The sequence below is a fragment of the Kockiozyma suomiensis genome (assembly GCF_038497685.1).
Source record: "Kockiozyma suomiensis strain NRRL Y-17356 unplaced genomic scaffold V2V93scaffold_3, whole genome shotgun sequence".
Taxonomy (NCBI): domain Eukaryota; kingdom Fungi; phylum Ascomycota; class Lipomycetes; order Lipomycetales; family Lipomycetaceae; genus Kockiozyma; species Kockiozyma suomiensis.
The window spans coordinates 639,958-659,695 of NW_027117666.1; the positions used below are offsets into that span (position 1 = coordinate 639,958).

General features: G+C 43.6%; 11 protein-coding genes across 11 annotated transcripts; 7 read left to right on the forward strand and 4 right to left on the reverse strand.

The window, feature by feature from the left end:
- The first annotated feature begins 3 nt into the window (after positions 1–3).
- Positions 4–1,039, forward strand: V2V93DRAFT_365729 (uncharacterized protein). The gene is made up of 2 exons (XM_066909139.1): positions 4–170; positions 244–1,039. Exons 1-2 carry the CDS (start codon positions 153–155, stop codon positions 715–717), a joined length of 492 nt encoding a protein of 163 aa, XP_066767508.1. The 5' UTR covers positions 4–152; the 3' UTR covers positions 718–1,039.
- V2V93DRAFT_365732 (kinase-like domain-containing protein) lies at positions 1,026–2,917 on the forward strand. Its single transcript, XM_066909140.1, has 5 exons — positions 1,026–1,274; positions 1,335–1,520; positions 1,583–1,654; positions 1,707–1,791; positions 1,847–2,917. Exons 1-5 carry the CDS (start codon positions 1,140–1,142, stop codon positions 2,668–2,670), a joined length of 1,302 nt encoding a protein of 433 aa, XP_066767509.1. The 5' UTR covers positions 1,026–1,139; the 3' UTR covers positions 2,671–2,917.
- Positions 2,793–4,047, reverse strand: V2V93DRAFT_403837 (histone-fold-containing protein). The gene is made up of 4 exons (XM_066912634.1): positions 3,421–4,047; positions 3,256–3,366; positions 3,062–3,189; positions 2,793–3,009 (listed from the first exon to the last, which is right to left on the reverse strand). Exons 1-4 carry the CDS (start codon positions 3,734–3,736, stop codon positions 2,980–2,982), a joined length of 585 nt encoding a protein of 194 aa, XP_066767510.1. The 5' UTR covers positions 3,737–4,047; the 3' UTR covers positions 2,793–2,979.
- A 977-nt stretch (positions 4,048–5,024) lies between these two features.
- On the forward strand, positions 5,025–7,878 carry V2V93DRAFT_365740 (uncharacterized protein). The gene has a single exon (XM_066909141.1). The coding sequence runs from the start codon at positions 5,198–5,200 to the stop codon at positions 7,631–7,633; it is 2,436 nt and encodes an 811-aa protein (XP_066767511.1). The 5' UTR covers positions 5,025–5,197; the 3' UTR covers positions 7,634–7,878.
- V2V93DRAFT_365741 (ubiquitin-related modifier 1) lies at positions 7,740–8,531 on the reverse strand. Its single transcript, XM_066909142.1, has 3 exons — positions 8,440–8,531; positions 8,212–8,376; positions 7,740–8,141 (listed from the first exon to the last, which is right to left on the reverse strand). The coding sequence occupies exons 1-3, from the start codon at positions 8,466–8,468 to the stop codon at positions 8,024–8,026; spliced, it is 312 nt and encodes a 103-aa protein (XP_066767512.1). The 5' UTR covers positions 8,469–8,531; the 3' UTR covers positions 7,740–8,023.
- A 63-nt stretch (positions 8,532–8,594) lies between these two features.
- Positions 8,595–9,763, forward strand: V2V93DRAFT_365743 (mediator complex, subunit Med18). The gene has a single exon (XM_066909143.1). It carries the CDS (start codon positions 8,643–8,645, stop codon positions 9,444–9,446), a length of 804 nt encoding a protein of 267 aa, XP_066767513.1. The 5' UTR covers positions 8,595–8,642; the 3' UTR covers positions 9,447–9,763.
- V2V93DRAFT_365744 (D-isomer specific 2-hydroxyacid dehydrogenase) lies at positions 9,474–10,921 on the reverse strand. Its single transcript, XM_066909144.1, has one exon. It carries the CDS (start codon positions 10,491–10,493, stop codon positions 9,519–9,521), a length of 975 nt encoding a protein of 324 aa, XP_066767514.1. The 5' UTR covers positions 10,494–10,921; the 3' UTR covers positions 9,474–9,518.
- Positions 10,825–11,904, forward strand: V2V93DRAFT_365745 (mRNA splicing factor). Its single transcript, XM_066909145.1, has 2 exons — positions 10,825–11,056; positions 11,115–11,904. The coding sequence occupies exons 1-2, from the start codon at positions 10,884–10,886 to the stop codon at positions 11,515–11,517; spliced, it is 576 nt and encodes a 191-aa protein (XP_066767515.1). The 5' UTR covers positions 10,825–10,883; the 3' UTR covers positions 11,518–11,904.
- V2V93DRAFT_396402 (uncharacterized protein) lies at positions 11,649–15,960 on the forward strand (the record flags this gene model as incomplete). Its single annotated transcript, XM_066912528.1, has 2 exons — positions 11,649–13,324; positions 13,373–15,960. The coding sequence occupies exons 1-2, from the start codon at positions 12,118–12,120 to the stop codon at positions 15,958–15,960; spliced, it is 3,795 nt and encodes a 1,264-aa protein (XP_066767516.1). The 5' UTR covers positions 11,649–12,117.
- A 205-nt stretch (positions 15,961–16,165) lies between these two features.
- Positions 16,166–17,684, forward strand: V2V93DRAFT_365748 (putative tartrate dehydrogenase). The gene has a single exon (XM_066909146.1). The coding sequence runs from the start codon at positions 16,475–16,477 to the stop codon at positions 17,540–17,542; it is 1,068 nt and encodes a 355-aa protein (XP_066767517.1). The 5' UTR covers positions 16,166–16,474; the 3' UTR covers positions 17,543–17,684.
- V2V93DRAFT_365749 (Tna1p) lies at positions 17,617–19,727 on the reverse strand. Its single transcript, XM_066909147.1, has 2 exons — positions 19,188–19,727; positions 17,617–19,114 (listed from the first exon to the last, which is right to left on the reverse strand). Exons 1-2 carry the CDS (start codon positions 19,397–19,399, stop codon positions 17,752–17,754), a joined length of 1,575 nt encoding a protein of 524 aa, XP_066767518.1. The 5' UTR covers positions 19,400–19,727; the 3' UTR covers positions 17,617–17,751.
- Positions 19,728–19,738: the final 11 nt, after the last annotated feature.

Consider the following 19,738-nt stretch of genomic DNA (forward strand, 5'->3'; position numbering starts at 1 on the left):
TGAGTTTCTTGATTCTCATATCCTAGACTGAATCATCTAGTTATGTGAGAAGAGTATTGAAACCAAATTTTTTTCACTCTGATATCGGCTGTTGCTCTTCAGTATATCGATTACTATTTCTGTAAATTAAATACTCTCCTGTGCTTACCAAAATGCACGATTTTCGCGGGGTAAGCTTGCAGATCGTTTATTCTATGGACTGAAATAGCGAAAGTACTGATTCGGGGTTGCTGTTATTATTAGTCTACAGTAGAAGACTTGGATCTTCCTCCGGCATTTGTTATAACGCCGGACACGCGTCTTGATCAGGCTTTGGAAATGTCTTTTGAAAGATCGTACTCATATCTGCCAGTGGTATCCGCTAAATCTCGTTCACTGATAGGATACCTTTCTGCTGAGCAATTGAAAAAAGCAGCTAGCTCTGGAAAACTACCCAAGCCCGTTACAGGCAAGAAATCGAATTCAGATCAGGACTCGGTGATGGTTGATCTGAGTATTGAGACAGCACGAGCCTTTACGCACAGATTCCCCAAGAAGCAGAAGTTCAAGAAGATCACACCTGATACGCCTCTCGAAGAACTTGAGGAATTTTTTGAGCGTGATAATGATTTCGCGGTCGTTACTGACGAGGACCGGAAGTTTGTACTAGGCGTTGCCGTTCCAGAGGATCTCGCGAAGTTTGTAGAGAGAAGGCCGTCGATAGCGATTAGAGACTAATGACTAGAAACATGGAGTTTTTTATAGCTACTGGTATGGAATTATATATTCTGTGAATTCTCGAATACAATGATACGTTACGTTACGTAATGCTAAGGCGTAAGAGCCGTCCCAAGCGTATATCTGAATAATGCATCGCTGGCCTCGCTGGCATAGTTGCAAGCATTTATTGGATTGCTACGCTTGGAAAGCACCGCTTTCGGTCTGACTTGACGCTATTCACCTTCAATAGCTGGATATCTATCATGATTGATAACTTTCAGTTTGGCTGATGTCTTCTGGTAATTGTCACTCCAAAATAAAAGCACAGCCGCTGCGGCGCCAATAGCGCTCGGCGCTCAGCCTCTCTCTAGATGCCCTTAACTCGCTTTAGATTGCTCTCTGGAGCTCCATATTAGCTGTCCGTTTCCGCTTCGTACGAAATGGCACCCATCTCTTCGCCAACCGGAACGTCCGCCTCAGCCATGTCCTCTCATTTGTACTCAATATACGGCAAACTATCGAATCAGCCGGCCTCGTACGATCGAAAGGGTCGCTATAAATTCGGTCGGCCACTGGTATGTGCTCTTGACCTATTCTCGGGTATATGGTTTAACTCGTTCTGCTTCAATTGCTAGGGTGCTGGGACTTACGGGATTGTAAAAGCCGCAACAGTCATTGATACTAGTGAGCCTGTAGCCATTAAGGTGATCTTGAAGAAGAAGGTCCAGGGCCACGAGTCGATGGTCCAGGAAGAGCTCGATCTTCTTCGTAGACTCAATCACCCGCACATCGTCGGCTTCCGAGACTGGTTCGAGTCAAGGGTGATTATTTTCCAAGAATTGGGAGGGTCTGTCCGTTTACTGATTTGAAAAATCTGATTTAGGAGAAATATTACATTGTGACTCAGCTGGCTACCGGCGGTGAACTGTTTGATCGTATTGTTGAACGCGGAAAGGTGGGTAGCCAATTAAGAATATGAAACATTATAGGATCTAAATTTTCTCTAGTACACTGAAAAAGACGCCGTACAAACTGTTAAGGAGGTTTTGGAGGCTGTCGACTATCTTCACTCTCTTAATATCGTCCACCGAGGTATGTACTAGCTGTTGAATAGTTCAGAGGAGAGAAAACTCTAACAAGATCAAAGATCTCAAGCCAGAGAACTTGCTCTACTTGACGCCAGCTGCTGATTCACCTCTTGTGCTTGCTGATTTCGGTATTGCAAAGACATTGACATCCGAGAACGAAGCGTTGACTACTATGGCCGGCTCTTTTGGCTATGCCGCTCCTGAAGTCTTGCTCCGTACCGGCCATGGCAAGCCATGTGATATTTGGAGTTTGGGTGTGATAACTTACACCTTACTTTGCGGATATATTCCTTTCCGTAGCGAGAACGTTCAGGAATTTATTTTGGAGGTGCGAGAGAATGGAGTTATATTCCACGACAAATACTGGAAAGACATCTCGCAAGAAGCCAAGGAGTTTATTTTATGTATGCTAAGTGTCGATCCATCCAAACGATCGACTACTAGTGAACTATTAAAGCACAAATGGATTTCGGGCGTTACTGCCACCACCAACGATCTGCTGCCGAATATCCGCGAGGGCTTCAACGCGCGGTCAAAGTTCCAGCAGGCTATTGAAGCCGTGCGTTTGGCAAACAAGATCAAAGCTCTTGGTCTTGATGATGATGACGATGACGATGATGCCTCGCCTCCACAGAAGTGTTCGATTCCTGGTGTTGTCGCGACTGATCACTCAGACTCGTCAGTGTCAACTACTGACAGTTCTGCAGAACCGACTGCTAGTACAAGCTCTCTGGGTTTACCGCAAACGAACAGAAGAAAGAGCTCATTTGGATCAAAAGGAAATGCTACCCTAATATTTCAAGAAGTTGTCAAGTCTGTTACGCGTATGAAGAGTGCTTCAAATTTGTTAGGGGACGAACGAGAAGAGCCTGAAAAGAAATAAGAACGGTAGCAGGTTGTTATTTTTGGGTGCGGAGAGCAGAGTATTTCACTTTGATAATTATTCTAATTTAATGATGCTATAATTTTTTTTCTTCTTTTAGGTATTAAAGGTAGTGCAGTAGCTGTTTGTCGAGGCTTAAAAGAACCCCACCAAATATTATTAAATTACTACTAGTACAAACCTGTCAATAATATACATTCATATTACAGACGTCCAAAAAAAACTACTCATTGTATATAAGAAAGACCAAAATAACAAGCTAAAAATACAGAATTCTAACCATTCATATGAAGAGCAGTTACAGGCGTACTACTTAGCACCGGCACGCGTCGCAATGAACTATGGAAATTATTAGATAACGCCTAAAGATAGTAATTTACAAAACTCGTACCTGTCTGTATTTTGCAAGATAGATTTTCAGAGTTTCAGAGTAATTTTCAAAACCAAGAGAAGTCATTGCAAACAGAATGTCTTCACCGTTGACGGTCTTTCTCTTCTCAGCTGAACACTTTTCAGATGCTATAAAGTCAAAACCCAGTTAACCAAGATAATTAGCATTCAAAGAAAGATATTAATTTATAGTACCTTCACTAGTTATGAAAGAGATAAATTCGCTGACGCATTCTTGCATGCACTCCTTTGCTTCCTTTGATATTTTAGCATTGTCCGGCAATGCCATTTTCATTATTCGAGCAACTGAAGTCATAGTTAGTTGAATCATTAGCACAATTTTATATAAAAAAGTCATACCGTTGGCAATTGGAAGCCATTTATCTTGTTCTTTCACCTCATAATCTCCATTAAAAACACCACCCGCATCCTCGTCGAGTTCGCCTTCCATAGCCTCCATCATGTCAAGTCCAGCATGTGACGGCCCTTCATCACGGCCTGAACCTTCATTTCCAAGAAGATTATTGTGAGAATTCGGATTTCCACCATTTCCAGGATGGCGCATGTGAATGGGGTTTCCGTGAGCAGACTGGGTTTCAGTCTCTAGCATGTCGAGAATGTTGGCAATGTTGTCATCGGTGTCATCATGAGATGATGGTTTTGGTGAGAGCGACATTTTGCTGTATTATCGTAATATTTAAAGTAATGAGAAAGTATCTGTAGACTCGACAAAATAAACGATCTATATAGATCAAGCTGGTTGATGGAGCAGTCTCTTGGGATCGTATCCTTTGGCACAGGTTTGTATATAATGGCGCCCAGCTGCGCTATTCTTTTCCCAATTGTGCAGATAACCACACATACAATTCAAATCGTGTAAACAAAAATTTGATAAGCGGAAAGCCAAATACACGAAAGAGAATTAATCGCGGCGGATGATAAGAAATATTTGGAGTCAGTCTGCGATGAGCTGGGAACAGACTCAGCCTGCGCGTAAAGACGATGAGTTGTGCGTGGTAAGTGCAGCCGCAAGCTTGTTTGAGTTTCGCTGTTATTTCTTGATTGGACTTGATACTCTGAAATAGGAAATTTAGTCTAAAAGAAATTAGGTTGTTTTAGCTGAGTCATTATTTCATATGCCAGTTAATCAGATATATCAACCTCATTACTAGAGCTGAAATCAAAATTTGTTGCGTATTACTAGCTGCATTTTCGAGCATAACGAGCCTCGTATGAGGCAGATTTAGAATCTGGACCTGGACCAGCACGTAGAATAAAGTCCAATTGCACTTATCCAGATTTACAACATAAAACGAATTATCGAAGAGATTCGTGATGTTGACGCGACAGTTCCAAAATGTTTCTCTTGCATTTTGAGGCAATCAATTGCTTCAATCGCTGCTGCTGCTGCTGCTGCTGCTGCTCACCACCGGTGGTGCTGCTAATGCAGCGACAGTGAATGTTGCATTTCAGATAGCGACTGATAAGGCATCCTGCGCTGATGCAATTTCAGTATCTGAACTGCGCTACAGCCGCTTGTAGTCAGTCTGATCTCAAGTATTGCCAAATTCTTGCTACTCATGATAATTACATTATAGTAGTTCAGCAACAAATGAGACTTTCTCAGCATGATGTAGTAACTAGTGTCTGTCGCTTAGCACCCTTGGTCGTACAATGACATCCACACGTCACACCAGATTAGACACCCGCCCTCATTGCTACATCAACTGGTGTAGCCATTTCCCGTCATGGTTAGACGAACAGCAAAGACGCATTTATGCTTGTGATCCGGCCCCAGGAGGTTGCGCGACAGTCCAAGGTTTGCCCCTGGCTCTGCGGCGGTCATTATCGGCCTTTATAGAGACATTTACTAGCCTCTTTAGGACTAGTAAGCATTCTCGGACACGTCGAATACGCGTCGCGACGCGTGCCTTCAGCTCTATTCTCCGTACTTGCACATTAGCGAGGCGCGTGCCTGTGAGATGGCTCACCACCAGCCGAACCCCCTGCGTGAAAAGATAATTCGCTGCCTTTTCTCTTTCCTTGCTTCTCTTTCTTATTCTTGGTTTTTCTCTTCCTCTTTCTCCTTCTTCCATATCTCTTCTCGTTCATTGCTCTGCTTGTGCTTGCTTCCGCAATGATTGCATTTCTTGGGACGACCATCCTCTCCCTCGCAGCCGTCCTTGGCCTGGTTTCGGCCACTCCTTCTCTTGATTTTCCAATCTCTGATCAATTCCCCCCTGTGGCTCGGGTTGGCGACGCTTTCTCTTTTACAATGTCGTCCTATACTTGCACCACTGATTCCTCGGGCGATCTGTCCTATTCCGTCGCAGATCTCCCGTCATGGCTTTCGTTTGATAGTTCATCTCGTGTGTTCTCGGGTACGCCTTCGAGCTCCGATATTGGCTACTCAACTTTCTCTTTGACCGCGACCGACTCGGCTGACAGCACCAATGCTACATTGTCTGCTTCCTTTGTCGTAACAGACACTACAGCGCCTACTGTGGAGATTTCTGCTTCAGAGCAGCTGCAAAATAATTACTCTACCTTCTCTAATAATGGTATTGGTTTCATGCCGGATTCTCCTTTTGAGCTCAAGTTTTCGGCCGCTACTTTTAAGGGAAATGTGACTGCTGTCTATGGACTCTTTGCTGGACTCACCCCTCTTCCTAGTTGGATCTCTTTTGATTCTTCTACAATGACGTTCCGCGGTACCACTCCGGCTTTATCTTCAGATATAGCTCCGCCAATCGACTTTGAATTTGTGCTCGTCGGCTCTGATGTTAGCGGCTATTCTGCAGTTGAAACGTCCTTTGCGTTCAATATTGGCGAGCACACGCTGACTGGAACTTCAGTTAGTGTGAATGCCACTGAGGACAAAGAGTTTTCTACCACACTTGACATTCTACTCGATGGATCTGAGATTTCTAGCAGCAATATCACAAACGTTAGCTTTAATGGTACTGACAGCTGGATGTCGTTTGATCAAAACTCGCTTACACTTAGCGGAACTCCTACGAATGACGACGTTGGAGAGAGCTCTCACGTCACCGTTATTGTGACTGACAGCTATGGTGATGAAGTCCAGGTCGACGTTGATATTTCTGTGTTTTCCAGTGATGATTCGACTGATATCACCATCTTTGGCGATTCAGGAATTTCCAATGTGACTGCTACTAGAGGCAAAAATTTCGATTACCAATTGTCTCTCAATAATACGAACGACATCGAGAGTATATCGGCGACTTACGATCCTGCAATTGCATCTTCTTGGTTGACCTTTGATGACAGCAGCTATTCATTTACTGGAAAGGCGCCAAATTCTCTAACCTCAGTCAAGGTTTTACTCACCGTCGACACTACTAAGAGAGCTAAGGAGACTGCAATGTTTTACATCAACGGTAAAGGTTATATCGCGACCACGACCACCTCGTCAGCGGCTTCATCTTCTACGCATCATCACTCGCATGCGTTGACTACGAGAACATTGTCGTCTTCTACCACTGCAAGCGCTTCTAGCAGTGCTACTTCTTCCGCTACCGCCTCTACCTCCAAAAAATCTTCCAACTCAAAGGCCGTTGCCATCGCATGTGGCGTTACAATTCCTCTTGCAATTATATTTGCAGGACTTATTTTGTGGTACTGCTGTTGCTACGGCGCTGTGGCTTCTCGTCGTCGTCGTGACTCTAATCAGACTGCTGTGTCTCCTTCCGGAAGTTCTCAGATTTCGAAGCCTATCCCTATTGATGACGATTGGCCGATGAACAATCCGACTCCTGTTAAACCTTCGCGGTCTTGGGACGGACGCAGGCTTTCTGGTCTCTCGGTGTTTTCGGGGCATAGACGCACATACTCTGACCTTGAGAAAGAGCAGCACACATCAGTTGGTGGCTTTGTAATTCCTTATGATCCAGATGATAGCTCGCGACCTCGCCGATCAAAAATCTTTCACAGCTCTCGCGAGTCTTCCCGAAATACCATCGGAAGTGGTTTAGCTCACGACCGCGACTCGATGGCTAGTCTGGCTACTGTTGCTACAAATGAGCTTTTTAGCGTACGACTAGTTGAGTCTAGTAACAACGATATTGCTGAACTAGCGCGCAACGGATCAACAACCAGCGCAGGAAGTGACAGTAGCAGCGGAAGTGATACAAGAAGATACAGCACTGCTCAGCGTAGCATGAACTCGACTGGTACAATAGGTGCCTTTTCGACTTCTTCTTCGGATAGACTTGGAGCTGTTCACGAAGAAGATATTGGTGATGAGTCTGATAAATTAGTCCGCATCCCCGGTATTAGAAGTGACACGCCTTCCTCAGTCGGCGACCACCGCACAACTATGTCAAGCAGTGAAGAGTCTACTCAGCAATTCGAACTTGTGCCTGGCGCACGAGAATGGAGAGAACGAAATCGAAGGCGGGACGCATCCGAGAATGAGCCACGGCTAGTTGCATTCACAAATGGGGGGCGTCCAGCCAGCCGAGGAAGTGTTAGTGAGTCGACAATTTTTCATCATCGACAGGACGGAACTCAGACGAATGAGATTGATGATGACGGACAGGTGTTTTTGTGATTTCAAAATGCTGCCTTTTTGTTCTTCCATTTGTGCTAATATCTTGTGTTTTTTTGAATGGTGCTTGATCGCTGTAGAAAGGTTTTTTTGTTTGTTTGGCGTTTTAGATTAATATTTTTGGAAATTGTAGTGCTATTTAGAAATTGTATGTACAATTGTATGATATTATCATTTTAGTTTCTCATCATTGTGTTCCACATCGGGCAAATCTGACAAGCAACTAAAACTACGAGACGTAATTCAAGTGATGGTTCGTATTCTGTGATATTCAGACGTTCAAATAGCTGCTGATTAAGATAATATATAAATTTGCGGGCACGTCCAATCCATTCTCTAGTGCTGCTTCATATGCTAATTCTATAATACAAGGTTTCTTCTTTTTAGATTATTCTAGCCGCCATGCAATGTGGAAGCAAATAAGATCTGGTCCCCTGATTGAATCACGTACTCTTCCTCGCCCTCTAGTTCCCAATCTGCGTCATTGATGAGAACTAAGATACCTGGCCGTCTAAAATAGGACCAAAAATATATTAGTCTGCAGTTTCTAGACAAAAACGCAATATTCAAAATAAGCTTACACATGATACTCTTCAATCACAAACAGCTCTTTTCGTTTGTCTGTCATTCGCTCATCGCACAAATATTTCACTAAATCAGCTATCGTAGAGCTTGCCTGTTTATCTGATGGGCGGAGTGTGATATTCAAAGTCCGTTCACCTCCAAAAAGGATCTCTAGACCTCCACTGTGTGATCTTGGTAAATATATACCTATGAAAAACTAGACGAAACTAGAAAAATAAACTTACGAAAACTCAACTGTCAATGGGACTGTCATTGTGTAGTCTTTACGCGATTCAAGAGTGAATATTCATTTGAGCAGCTGTAATTTCTTTGTCGGCTCGTGACGATAGATTTCAGGGGTCGCTCTGGAAATTCAAGGTTCCCTCCCAACACTGTAATTGTCATTGTGAATTTTGAAGTGACTAAAGTTTTCTCTTTTCTACAGATTATGGCATCTCTCCAGCAATTCTCACTATATGCTGCATTTGCTCCATCCAAATTACAACATATTCTCTCCATTCTTTCGGCAGTAACTGGCATGCGCCCGATCAGCCTACTACAGCAGCACATTTTATTCTCCCCTTCAATATCAGGTCATGGATCCAGCACTTCAGTCGTTACGGGTGGTGCCGCTGTGTCAGTTGCTCCGTTAGAATCATCAAGAATAGATGTTTCTCGCGATTTACCGCAAAATTTAGATGAAAAAGAAAATGCGAAACCACCAGAATGGACATTGACTATACCGACTATTCCAGAGTCTGGCAAAAGACCTGTTCAAGTCCAAGCGATTTCAAAAACCAAGTTCCGGCCTTCCGAAGAGATTGACCAAAACGTTGATAATATCTCAACGTTGTTTCGATTTTTGAGAGCATTAGATTACGTATATGCATATGATTATCTGGAAAGGGGGTATATCTTTGTTTACAACGGTATCGCGACTATCAAAATATCACAGATATCTCCGCAGCTGCCGCTGCAATTACATGAGATCCCAATGGGGGGTGATGGCGACCAGGTAGCCAGTACAGTAGCTAGAGGTCGGGATCCCGACAATGCAAAGTTTGTAAATACATGGGTAGTTCACGCATATGTCGAGATTGTGACAGGCCCTGAGACAGTTGGCGATGATTCGGAAAAAGTCAAGATTGCGATTGAACGGCTAGAGAGTTTAAAAGCAGAGATCGGGGGACTATTTGAGCTTGAGATACCAGATCGTGCATTATTAGATCCGCGTGTCCAAATGAGACGGTGATCCAGGAAAAGGATTCACAAGCATAGATATGTGCAAAACAAAAGTGTATATTATGATTAGGTTGAAGCAATTCTACATGACTCTAATAGGAGCTCCTGCTAAGAAAGCTACTATATCTTCGACAGACTCGCGGAAATAGATGTCATACGTGGTGTCGCATACATATCCCATATGCGGCGACAACAGTACTTTATCTCCAAGTGATCTCAGTTCGCTATCAGCCGGCAAAGGCTCTACATCAAACACATCCAGAGCAGCTCCCGCAATAACATCCTCCTTTAATATCTTGATTAGCGCAGATTCATTGACGATCGGCCCTCTTGAAGTATTAATCAAAAAAGCTGTTTTCTTCATCATTCGAAGATCACTCTCGTTGATTAAATTGACGGTTCTATCCGACAAGATAACATGCACAGATACAAAATCAGACTGCCTCATCAGTTCTTCTTTGCTCCCTATAAATTCTGCTCCCGCGGCCTCTGCCTTTTCCGCAGTCATATTTTGACTCCAAGCAATCACTCTCATCCCAAACACTTTTGCAATTGTAGTTATCTTAATTCCAAGTCTGCCGAGTCCTATTACACCCAAAGTACGACCAGCAAGACCAGTAGGTAACCGACCAGCCTGCCAAATATTAGCAGTAGCCGGATTCTTCAACCGAGAATCATTTGACACCGTATCTTTCGCAATACCAAAAATTAAAGACCAGATAATTTCAACAGTCGAATCAGCGCCAGAAGCGGTCCCACAGACTGTAACTCCGTGCTCTTTAGCTCCCTTGAGATCTATACCAAGATTCCGCATTCCTGACGTCACTAATAACTTCAAATTAGGTAACTCAGCAAACAATGAGCTTGGAAATTTAGTTCGTTCTCGCATAATGCAGAGTATGGTAAAGGGCTTTAGACGAGAAATCGTCGTCGCATTGTCAGCTGCATGATCAGTATAGACAGTTATCGGAATTTTAGCATTCACGATTGGACTCCAATCTGCTACTTTCAAAGCGACCGACTGATAGTCGTCTAAAATTGCTATAGAGTGCTGCATAGCTTTCTGTGGGAATAATGGCTGATTTATAATAGTGTTATTGTACAAAGCTGATTTCAACCTACTCAGTGAGGCTTTTCCGGCAGCACAATCTTATTAAACCTCTAAAAATTTCCCCTTATTCAGTAGTACATTGAAACCCCCAAGATCTACTATCTTTTTTGATACAAAACAGCTGAGAGTCAGTAACAAAATACTCAACAAATCTATCAAATCTTTTGATTGTAATTTAATACATTGCAACCTCTCCATGCATTGGAACAAGTATAGTGCATAGGGTAAGGTTATAGATTTCGCAGCAAAACATCGCTTTCGAGATTTATCTTTCTGTGTGTGACTACCAGTATAACCCACTGTCGCTCGCTCAGCCAATAGCCAATATCTTTGGCAATGTCATCGCTAGACTCACAAGCACTGTCTCGCAAAGAGCGGCTTGCTCAACTGCGAAATTTGAAACGAAAAAGAGCAGACGATGCAGGCGTGGAAAAGAAAGAACTTGAACACGACTCAAATAATGATGAAGTGAGTCAAGAGACTCCTGAAGAATCTACAAGCACACCAAGGTCCGGTTTTTTATGTTAAGAGGATTTTCGATATGTTTTGGACTAATTTCTGTTAAAGTAGCTACCTTTCAAAACGAAACTATGATCCAGAAGCCCGCGCTCCCAAACAAGGATTTTTTGAACCACCAACAACAACAGCGCCTACCGTCGAAGAAGAAGCCAAGAGGATTGAAAATGAGCTTGCTGAAAAAGAACCAAGCCCAAAAGTAGTTGAGGGAGACGACGAAGACACTTCTAAACCAGAGCTTGATGTAACTAGTTTACGGCCGCGATCAGCCAATTGGGATATCAAACGACAAATTTCTGATAAACTAGAGATATTACAGCGACAAACGGATGTGGCTATAAACAGGATTGTGAGAGAACGTGTTCGCAGTGCGTCGCCTGGAGCGGGAGATATACCTGCTGGCGTTGATCTGAATAGAGCAATGGACAAGATGGAACCTAATGGAGCATCATGAATTGCTCACATTACAGTGACTGTTTAAGATGTCATTAGCTTCTGTATTTTAGGACTGGAATTTTTATTGGTGATTTTCTTTGTATAATAGTAGCAAAATCAAACCCACTGCTGTAGTATTAAGCTGTTGTGTATGCGTCTTCGATTCAGCTAAACCTGTGCAGAATTTGATAGTACTTACAATAGAAAGTACAATACAGCGTATCATTCTCTCTTATTGACATGCAATGGACGTTATATCTTTGCATATTTTATATATAGATCAACTTTTATTGGCAGGTTTTAATTCACGTGATTTAGAGGTAGGGAATAGGATTAGGGCACTGTAAAGTTTCAGTATTGAAAGCCAGACGGTCTTCGTGCAATAATTGAATCTGTTAAAGCTGAGGTTTAGATTGGGTATTGTCTGCATTGAGTCCATTATTTTCACAGCTAAAGATAATATCATTACTTTATTATACTCATGGGATTTTATTCATGGTATCGAAAAACGCGATAAACCTGCTACGAAATATTACTTTGGCACGCGATATTGTACTGAATGTGAGCTCTACGAGCAAATAAGAACTATTGCAATATCCACACCTGCGGCAGAAGACTTATGCGACGACGAGTATTCCGACTAGAACTGTCTAGTTTGAGGGAGTCTACCGCGAAGTCTGTAGGTTACCACAGTCGGCATATTGACGACGCGTCCGGAACTCGGCGATATTACAACGCGAATTCTCACTTAAAACGACGGACTCTTAACCAGCACTGCAACAACGAACCTTTACTTTGGATTGGATCTCAGCATGCGTTGAGCGAATTGCGCAGGTTTATTCATTCGAGTAGGTCTCGACGGCAGAGCTCCTCGAAACCGACTCAAGCTGAGACTTCAGAATCTGCGTTAGATTCAAGGGACTATCTCCTTCCGAAAATAAATGGTAATGCGTCATTTTCACGATTAATTGATAGGCGGTCTACCTCAGCATCAGCCATTGCTAAAAGCACTCATTCCTTGTCGACGAGTAGTCCGTACATGGACATAAAATCTACCAAGACGTACGAGGAGGAGTCGGAAAGCTCAATTAAAAATAATAACGTCGAAGACATGAATAAGACAAGGCTCAAGATAAACAATCATGATATGAGTGATAAAATGCTCTATAATTTTTCAGCGGAAGATGAGACCCGATATGTTGAATTCGTTGAATCACTTCGAAATCAACAACCTGACAATGACAGCCCTGTCGATTACGCAGACGGAGACGAGAGTTTTAGATCTAATGAATATAACACAGAGAGTCTGCAGGATTTTATGCATTCTACTGCAGAGAACTACGGACTGTCTTCTCTTGAGTTGTCGAAATTGCTCTCAGAAGACCTCAGCTCAACTCCGGTTATGACTCCGTTACCTTGGCTTCGCAAGCAATGGGATCAGCAAAGTAGCGAGCGAGATTACAGGGAACCTGATTATTTAAGTTACACTTCTGAAATTGCTAGAGATGAAAGCTACGAAACTGCTGCATCGACTCCAGCAGAAGGTGCATACAAAAATTTTACGAAGTCAGCAAAATCTGTGGTGAAGAAGTATCTGGGTGATTTCGAGACATATCTAGCAAATTCAATGCCAAAATTTTTACCGGTTTTGGAAGAACCGGAAAATGCGCCGAGTGAGGCAGAAATCGTGAGCAATGAATCATATTCATCTCAGCAAAAACAAAAAGAGAGAGAGTCACTAAGTAGCAGTGGATTGCCGCAAGAAGCGACCACACTGGAAGTTGAAGAAGGATTACGGGGCCAAATTTCACAAACAAGTCTACAGAGTAAGAATTTTTCTTGTTATGTTTGTAATATACTAACATGTTTCCAAGATATGATCTATTCATTTATAAGCTTTTACGCTGATGACTCGATACTTCCTGAAGCTCCAAAGAAAAGGCTTACGATGATTGAAATTCAGCTGCAACTTGATCAACAAGATTTATCGCGAGCAGAAGTAGCCGCGATTGCGCGCAATCTTTTTAAATTCGATAGTTCAGATACTCTAGTAACTCAAAAGCTATTTGGACATATGTATAAACATGGAATGCTTGCTGATATTATTCGCTATGCGCTTCGAGTATTTGAATTCTGGACGGCCGCTGAAGTTACAAGTGCGTTCATACTTTATGAGACAAGGGATTCCGAGATTGCAATGTTCAACATTTTCCGGACATGTATTGAATTAAAACAAACGCGTTTTGCGCGGCAATTACTTGCTGATATCGCGCTGACTCCAGATTTTGGAAGAGTTAGTAAATCTTCTAGTCAAGATCTGAGTACGATGGAAAAGCAACTTTTTGGGCGAACGCAATTAGAGTTGAGCATAATGAAGACCGATGATGCGAAAGCTATCGTTGCTCTTGTCAACGCTCGCAGTACCGGTTCCACGGTTCGGAGAAATGAATCTACTTTGACAGTTGCCATCACTCAGCTTACTCGACTAGGGGATATCAATGCTGCTGCTGATCTATTTATTCATTCAGTATTCAAGGAGCCTCAACTTGCTCTTAGTGAGATAGGCCAGGCAGTTTCACAAGGAGTCGACCTTGGATCTCGATTGCATGAGTTGATTGCGGCTGCTACTGTGCAGCTATTGGCTGCAAATCAGTCCTTTGATTCTCTTTCATTTGCGGCGAAGTTTCTGACTAAATCAAATATTTTGGAGATATGGAGTTTGCTAGCCACTGGTTCTCGAACGGCCATTAGCTGGCACAGAAATGTCGATGCTGAGAGTTGCAATAATTGCGATCACCTTACGGCAGGTTTAATTGAAACTTTCTTGAAGCGCGCACTTGCTCTGGAGGACTATACAGCATTTTTGCGAATTTTACAGACGAAAACAACACACAAAGTCCACAAAGAAATCAATCCTAGACTTGCGGCAGCTTTGATGGAAAAGTTACTTCGACAAACTTTTAGTGAGAGTTTTTCCGTAATTGCGGAGCACCGCGCTATTGATACCGCAGCAGCGATATTCAGTGCACAGAGTCAACGAGTTTCATACGCATCGCTTGATTTATTATTGGAGCAAATCGCTAATAAGAAAATCACCGGATCATCCCGTAAAAACTCGTTATATATTTCGACGCTATTGGCTGCACTTCACAGGGCAGTCAAGGTCAATGTTACTCGCGAAATGTGGCGCCAAATGTATCCTGTTATTGTAGCAGGCGATGAAAGATTGCAGATAGATGTCGTAACTCGATATTTTACGTACATTGGTCGACATCGGGCTCGCGAAGTATTGAAAGCCCATATCGATGAATGTCGAGCTGTTGGTGATTATAATGTCGGCATCGTCAATGGATATATGAATTCTGTAATGAAGAATTCTCGATATGCCTCTGAAGAAAAGATTTACATTCTTAAGTCTACTATTCTAAGTTTGATATCACATAATCATGGAAACAGAGAGAAAGGTATTGAATTTGTGACGCAAGCTGCAAAGAGAACGATAAATCGCTCACCAAGAGTCGTCCTAAATAATCGAGGCCTATTTGTGAATCAGCTTGTCACCGCAATTCATCAGCAATGGAACCTGCCTAGTACTTTCTTCCAGTGGTATGTACAATTTTCTATTGTGCATCATCAGTTTGAAGCCGCGCTGCAGACTATACTTTCTGGTAATGAGACCAAATTTTCTTCCGAGGTGGAACGGCAAGCTAGTAGCCAGCCAAGACTGTTATCGATATCTCAGAAAGTTCTTAAGCGAATGCAATACGAAGCAATAGTTGCAAGACAACCTCGATATGCAATTGAAGCTTACAATATCGAAAAGCTGTTATATGATTCACATCTCAAAGAAGAAACGGAACAGCTAGTCAGGGCAACGTTTGCGTTACTGGAATTTGAAACAAATAGAGGCATAGATACAGCTGATTTCGGTATACGGTATCAATGCACAAAGTTATTAAGTCTACTGAGAGAAGACTTTGCGGAACAGTGGAAAGCTGCTGTTGGTCAACTGTTACGGATCTCGCTGATTCGAGCCACGCGCGATGAGCTAATCAATCCAGGAAAAGCAAATAAACGGGTGTATAAGCTTGTCAATAAGCGACGGCTTAGAGAGGCGCTTGAGCTTTGCGTAGCTTCTACAGCTCCCAAGACGTTTGTACCAGAAGGCGCGTGGCTGAACGATCTGGATGAGATTTATGAGACTGTGGTTAGCAGGATATCCGACCCGGAGCTAGTTTCTATGGTCACTGAGCGATACAAGACATTAACTGACATGATAAAACATTACTGCGGGATGTACCGGTGGTGGGGAGGCGATATTTTAGTGACCAGCTATGGCGCCAAGTCGTGGCTACTACACCACACCAATAAAGCTGTGCAGGAAGCTCGATCGCAGGATATTCTCGATGACGAAGACTTGCGAGATATTGACGCTATGGAGAGAAAATATCGTGCAATGTGAGTACTTACGCGAAAGTAGAATTTTTGATTGACTGAAATGCTAACCAGGCATGATTTAGTGCGGCACAGATAAGTAGAGCAGAGAGGGTGCGAAACAGGATATAATGAGACAGTAATTTGGGAGGGTGATTGCATGGTATGAAAATGTACATAGTTTGGTATCTGGTTGATGAACAATTAATAAATGCGAAATATTGAAAGCCACTTTGAGAGCAATCACTAAGTAGATAGCAGTCAATGTCTCGGGGTGATCGCCGACGAGCCGCACGATCAGGGACTTGCGGGGTCGCTAATATGCGGCTCATGGTTGAAGACGCTGCGGCCCAACTGCTTTGACGCGATCGCGGCATTTTGTTTGAACCTGCTGCTCGCCGGCTCGATATTTATATTGAGTACCTCCACTCAGTGTGCTGTTTTACTAGCCACGCCCGAAGAGCACGTCGATAAAATACTGCACTTCTCATTCCTCGTTCCACTCCGCTCGGCCGAATCAACACGCCAATCCCTAGCTCTCAATGTCCCGAGTTCACAAGATCGCGTCCATGCCCGGCGATGGTATTGGCATCGAGGTCACTGGGTCGGCAATTGCGGTCCTCAATGCATGCGCTGAACTCTGCGGTGACTTCCGGCTCGACTTCAAAGAGCTGCCTTATGGTACCGCGTACTACAAAGAGACTGGCGCTTATTTCCCTCCTGATGGCCTCGACGAGGTGCGTCAGTTTGATGCCGTCCTGTTTGGTGCGGTGGGAATGCCTGATGTGCCAGACTCGATCTCGCTTTGGGGATTGCTGCTCGCAATGCGTGGACCGCTGCAGCAGTACGCCAACGTGCGACCAGTCAAGTGCCTAAAGAATATTCTCCCCGCAGTACGAACCGTCGCGCCCAAAGACATCGACTGGGTTCTCGTTCGTGAGAATAGTGAAGGTGAATATGCTGGCCAAGGGGGTCGTTCCCATCGAGGATTTGACTGGGAAGTTGCTACCGAGCTTGCCATTTTTACTAGACATGGCGCGCGTCGTATTATACGCTACGCTTTTGAGATTGCGCAGTCGCGTCCGCGCAAATTGCTCACGGTAGTTTCAAAATCAAACGCCCAGCGCTACGGCATGGTTTTATGGGACGAAGTAGCGGAAGAAGTCAGCAAAGAATTTCCAGACGTCAAGTGGGACAAGATGCTCGTCGATGCAATGACTGTGCGCATGGTTCACAAACCACACACCTTGGACACAATCGTTGGATCGAACTTGCACATGGACATTCTATCAGACCTTGCTGCTGCCCTAGCTGCTTCTATTGGAATTGCACCTTCGGCAAATATTGATCCCACCAGAAAGAGCCCGTCAATGTTTGAACCCGTTCATGGATCCGCATTCGATATCATGGGTAAGGGAGTTGCTAATCCGTTTGGGGCCGTGTGGTCAGCTGCTATGATGCTGGAATTTCTTGGTGAAAAAAAAGCTGGTGATATGTTGATGGAATCGATGGAAAAGTGCTGTGAAGAGGGAAAAACTACCGAAGATTTAGGAGGTAAGATGAATACGAAACAGGTTACTGAGGCGTTGATAGAGAATCTCAAAATCTAAAACGCAATTTCTGTATAGGAGATAAAATTTTATGGCTCGAGTTTTTTTTATTTTGGACTTTATGAATCTATTAATTTTGGAAATAATCTATCTTTATTTGAAAAACAGAAATGAAAATGAATATATGCATTTCAAACAATAATTCAAACAAAACTTAGCAGCAAATCCGCCAAATCGATCTAAGCTAGCAGTACAACATATATTACTACTTAGCACATAAAGCGGAAACCAGTCTTGCCGTCCATGCCATCAACAATCTCACCGGCAGCCAGCTTCTTGTTCAACTTGATAAGATGGAATCGCAAAATAACACAGCCAACAACAGACAAAGCGGCAAAAACAAGGCAGAGCGAGAATCCACCCCAAAAGTGTGGCGAAGCACCGGAGGAGAAGAGGTAAGGCATGAAGATATTGGGGACGTTGAACGCAATGTTGACGATAGCAATACCAGCAGCACGCTTCATAGGGGGCTGATTAATAATACTAGTAATCCAAGCGTAACCAACACCCCAAGAGTTGTAAATCTGCAAAAGAAGCATGATTGCAACGTAACGAGGAGCTGTCTTGAGGGTCGCCAAACCAATAGCAAACCCAATGACAGATACGGCAGGACCCCAGATCATATGCCAGAATCTCTCCTTAGTTCTGTCCGAATGCCAAGCATTTATATAACAAGTTATAGCGCACAGAATCCATGGCGGAGCAGTTAAAAGCAAAGTTTCGGTCTGATCGTATTCAAGAGAATCGACAATGGTGGGGAAGACAGTGTTAATTGACGCAGTTCCAGCAATGCAAAACAAAATCTGGCAGAAGATAATAACTTTCATATCAGTAACTGCCAACTTTACGCCCTGCAGGGGCGTAATATCCTTGAAAGTGGCGTCGCCAATAGCTTCTGCATTTACACTCTTCTCATTATCGCCAGTCACGTTCTCAAGATCGCCAATAGCCGTACTCTGCTCATGTTCTTTCTGCTGGAAATCTTCCATCAAGCGAACAACTCCAAGTAGACGCTCTTCCTTAGAAAGCCAACGTGTGTTTTGGGGCAAGCTAGGCAATATGGGCATGCAGACAATGGAAAACCCCACGGTGGCCACGCCCTCGATAATGAAAAGCCATCTCCAGGCAGCCTTCCCATGAACACCATCAAGATTCTTCATCACGCCATAGGAAATAAAACCGGAGAAAGCACCAGAGAGGTAAGAGCCAAGAATGAAAATAGACGAGCGCTTGGCAAGCTCAAGACGCGTGTACCAGCACGATAAGTAGTAAATAACACCGGGATAGAAGCCAGCCTCGAAGATACCAATGAGCAAACGAAGGACGACCAGAGTACCATAGGACTGCACAACCGAGACTAAAGCAGAAAGTAGCCCCCAAATCATCATGATTATAGGAAGATAAATGTTGGGACGTCCAAGGCGAGCCAGAATAAGGTTGGAAGGAACTTGCATCAAAATGTAAGATACAAAAAGAATAGAGACGCAAGTGGAGTATTGGGTAGAGGTCAGGTGGAGATCCTCGATGATAGTTCCTAATTTTGCAGCTGCAATGTTGTTACGGTCAAGATAGCTAAAGACAGGCTGTTAGAAACCAAACACACACTCGCGGAACAGGATCTCTTTCAGAGAACATATATACTTACTTGAGGATGTACATGCCAACCATCAGAGGCAAGATAGTGAAATCAATCTTGAGCATCAGCTTTTTCTCGAGCTTTTTGCGCTCGGGAGAACCAGGAGGAGGTAGCTCGACGTCATCAAAAACGCCGGCCAATTTACCAAGCGCTTTGGCGAGCTCGACATTGTGCACCGACTCCTTGTCATCGAACGAGTTTATCGTGTCTACGGGGTTCATGGAGAGTGATCGCAGAGGTGTGGGCGCCAAGGAAGAAAGGATGGTAGGCGAATGCGCCTTGGGCCATAGGGAGGACAGCGCTTTAATATAGAGACAGATCCTAGAGTAATAAGTAAATGCGAGCTACTCGCATTTAGCCAGCCCTTGAGGGACATAGTTCGGTGCGAACAACCAGCCAGAGAAAGTTCATAATAACCTTATTGCGGGGAAAAGACTCACTGGCAAAATAAGGCGAACCTTACTGTGCGCGGTGAAGAGGCCAAAAAGAATACAATTACAGTCGCATTTTCAAGAATGATAATCTGACTCTGAATCTGATATCGGCTACATCCCGTCACA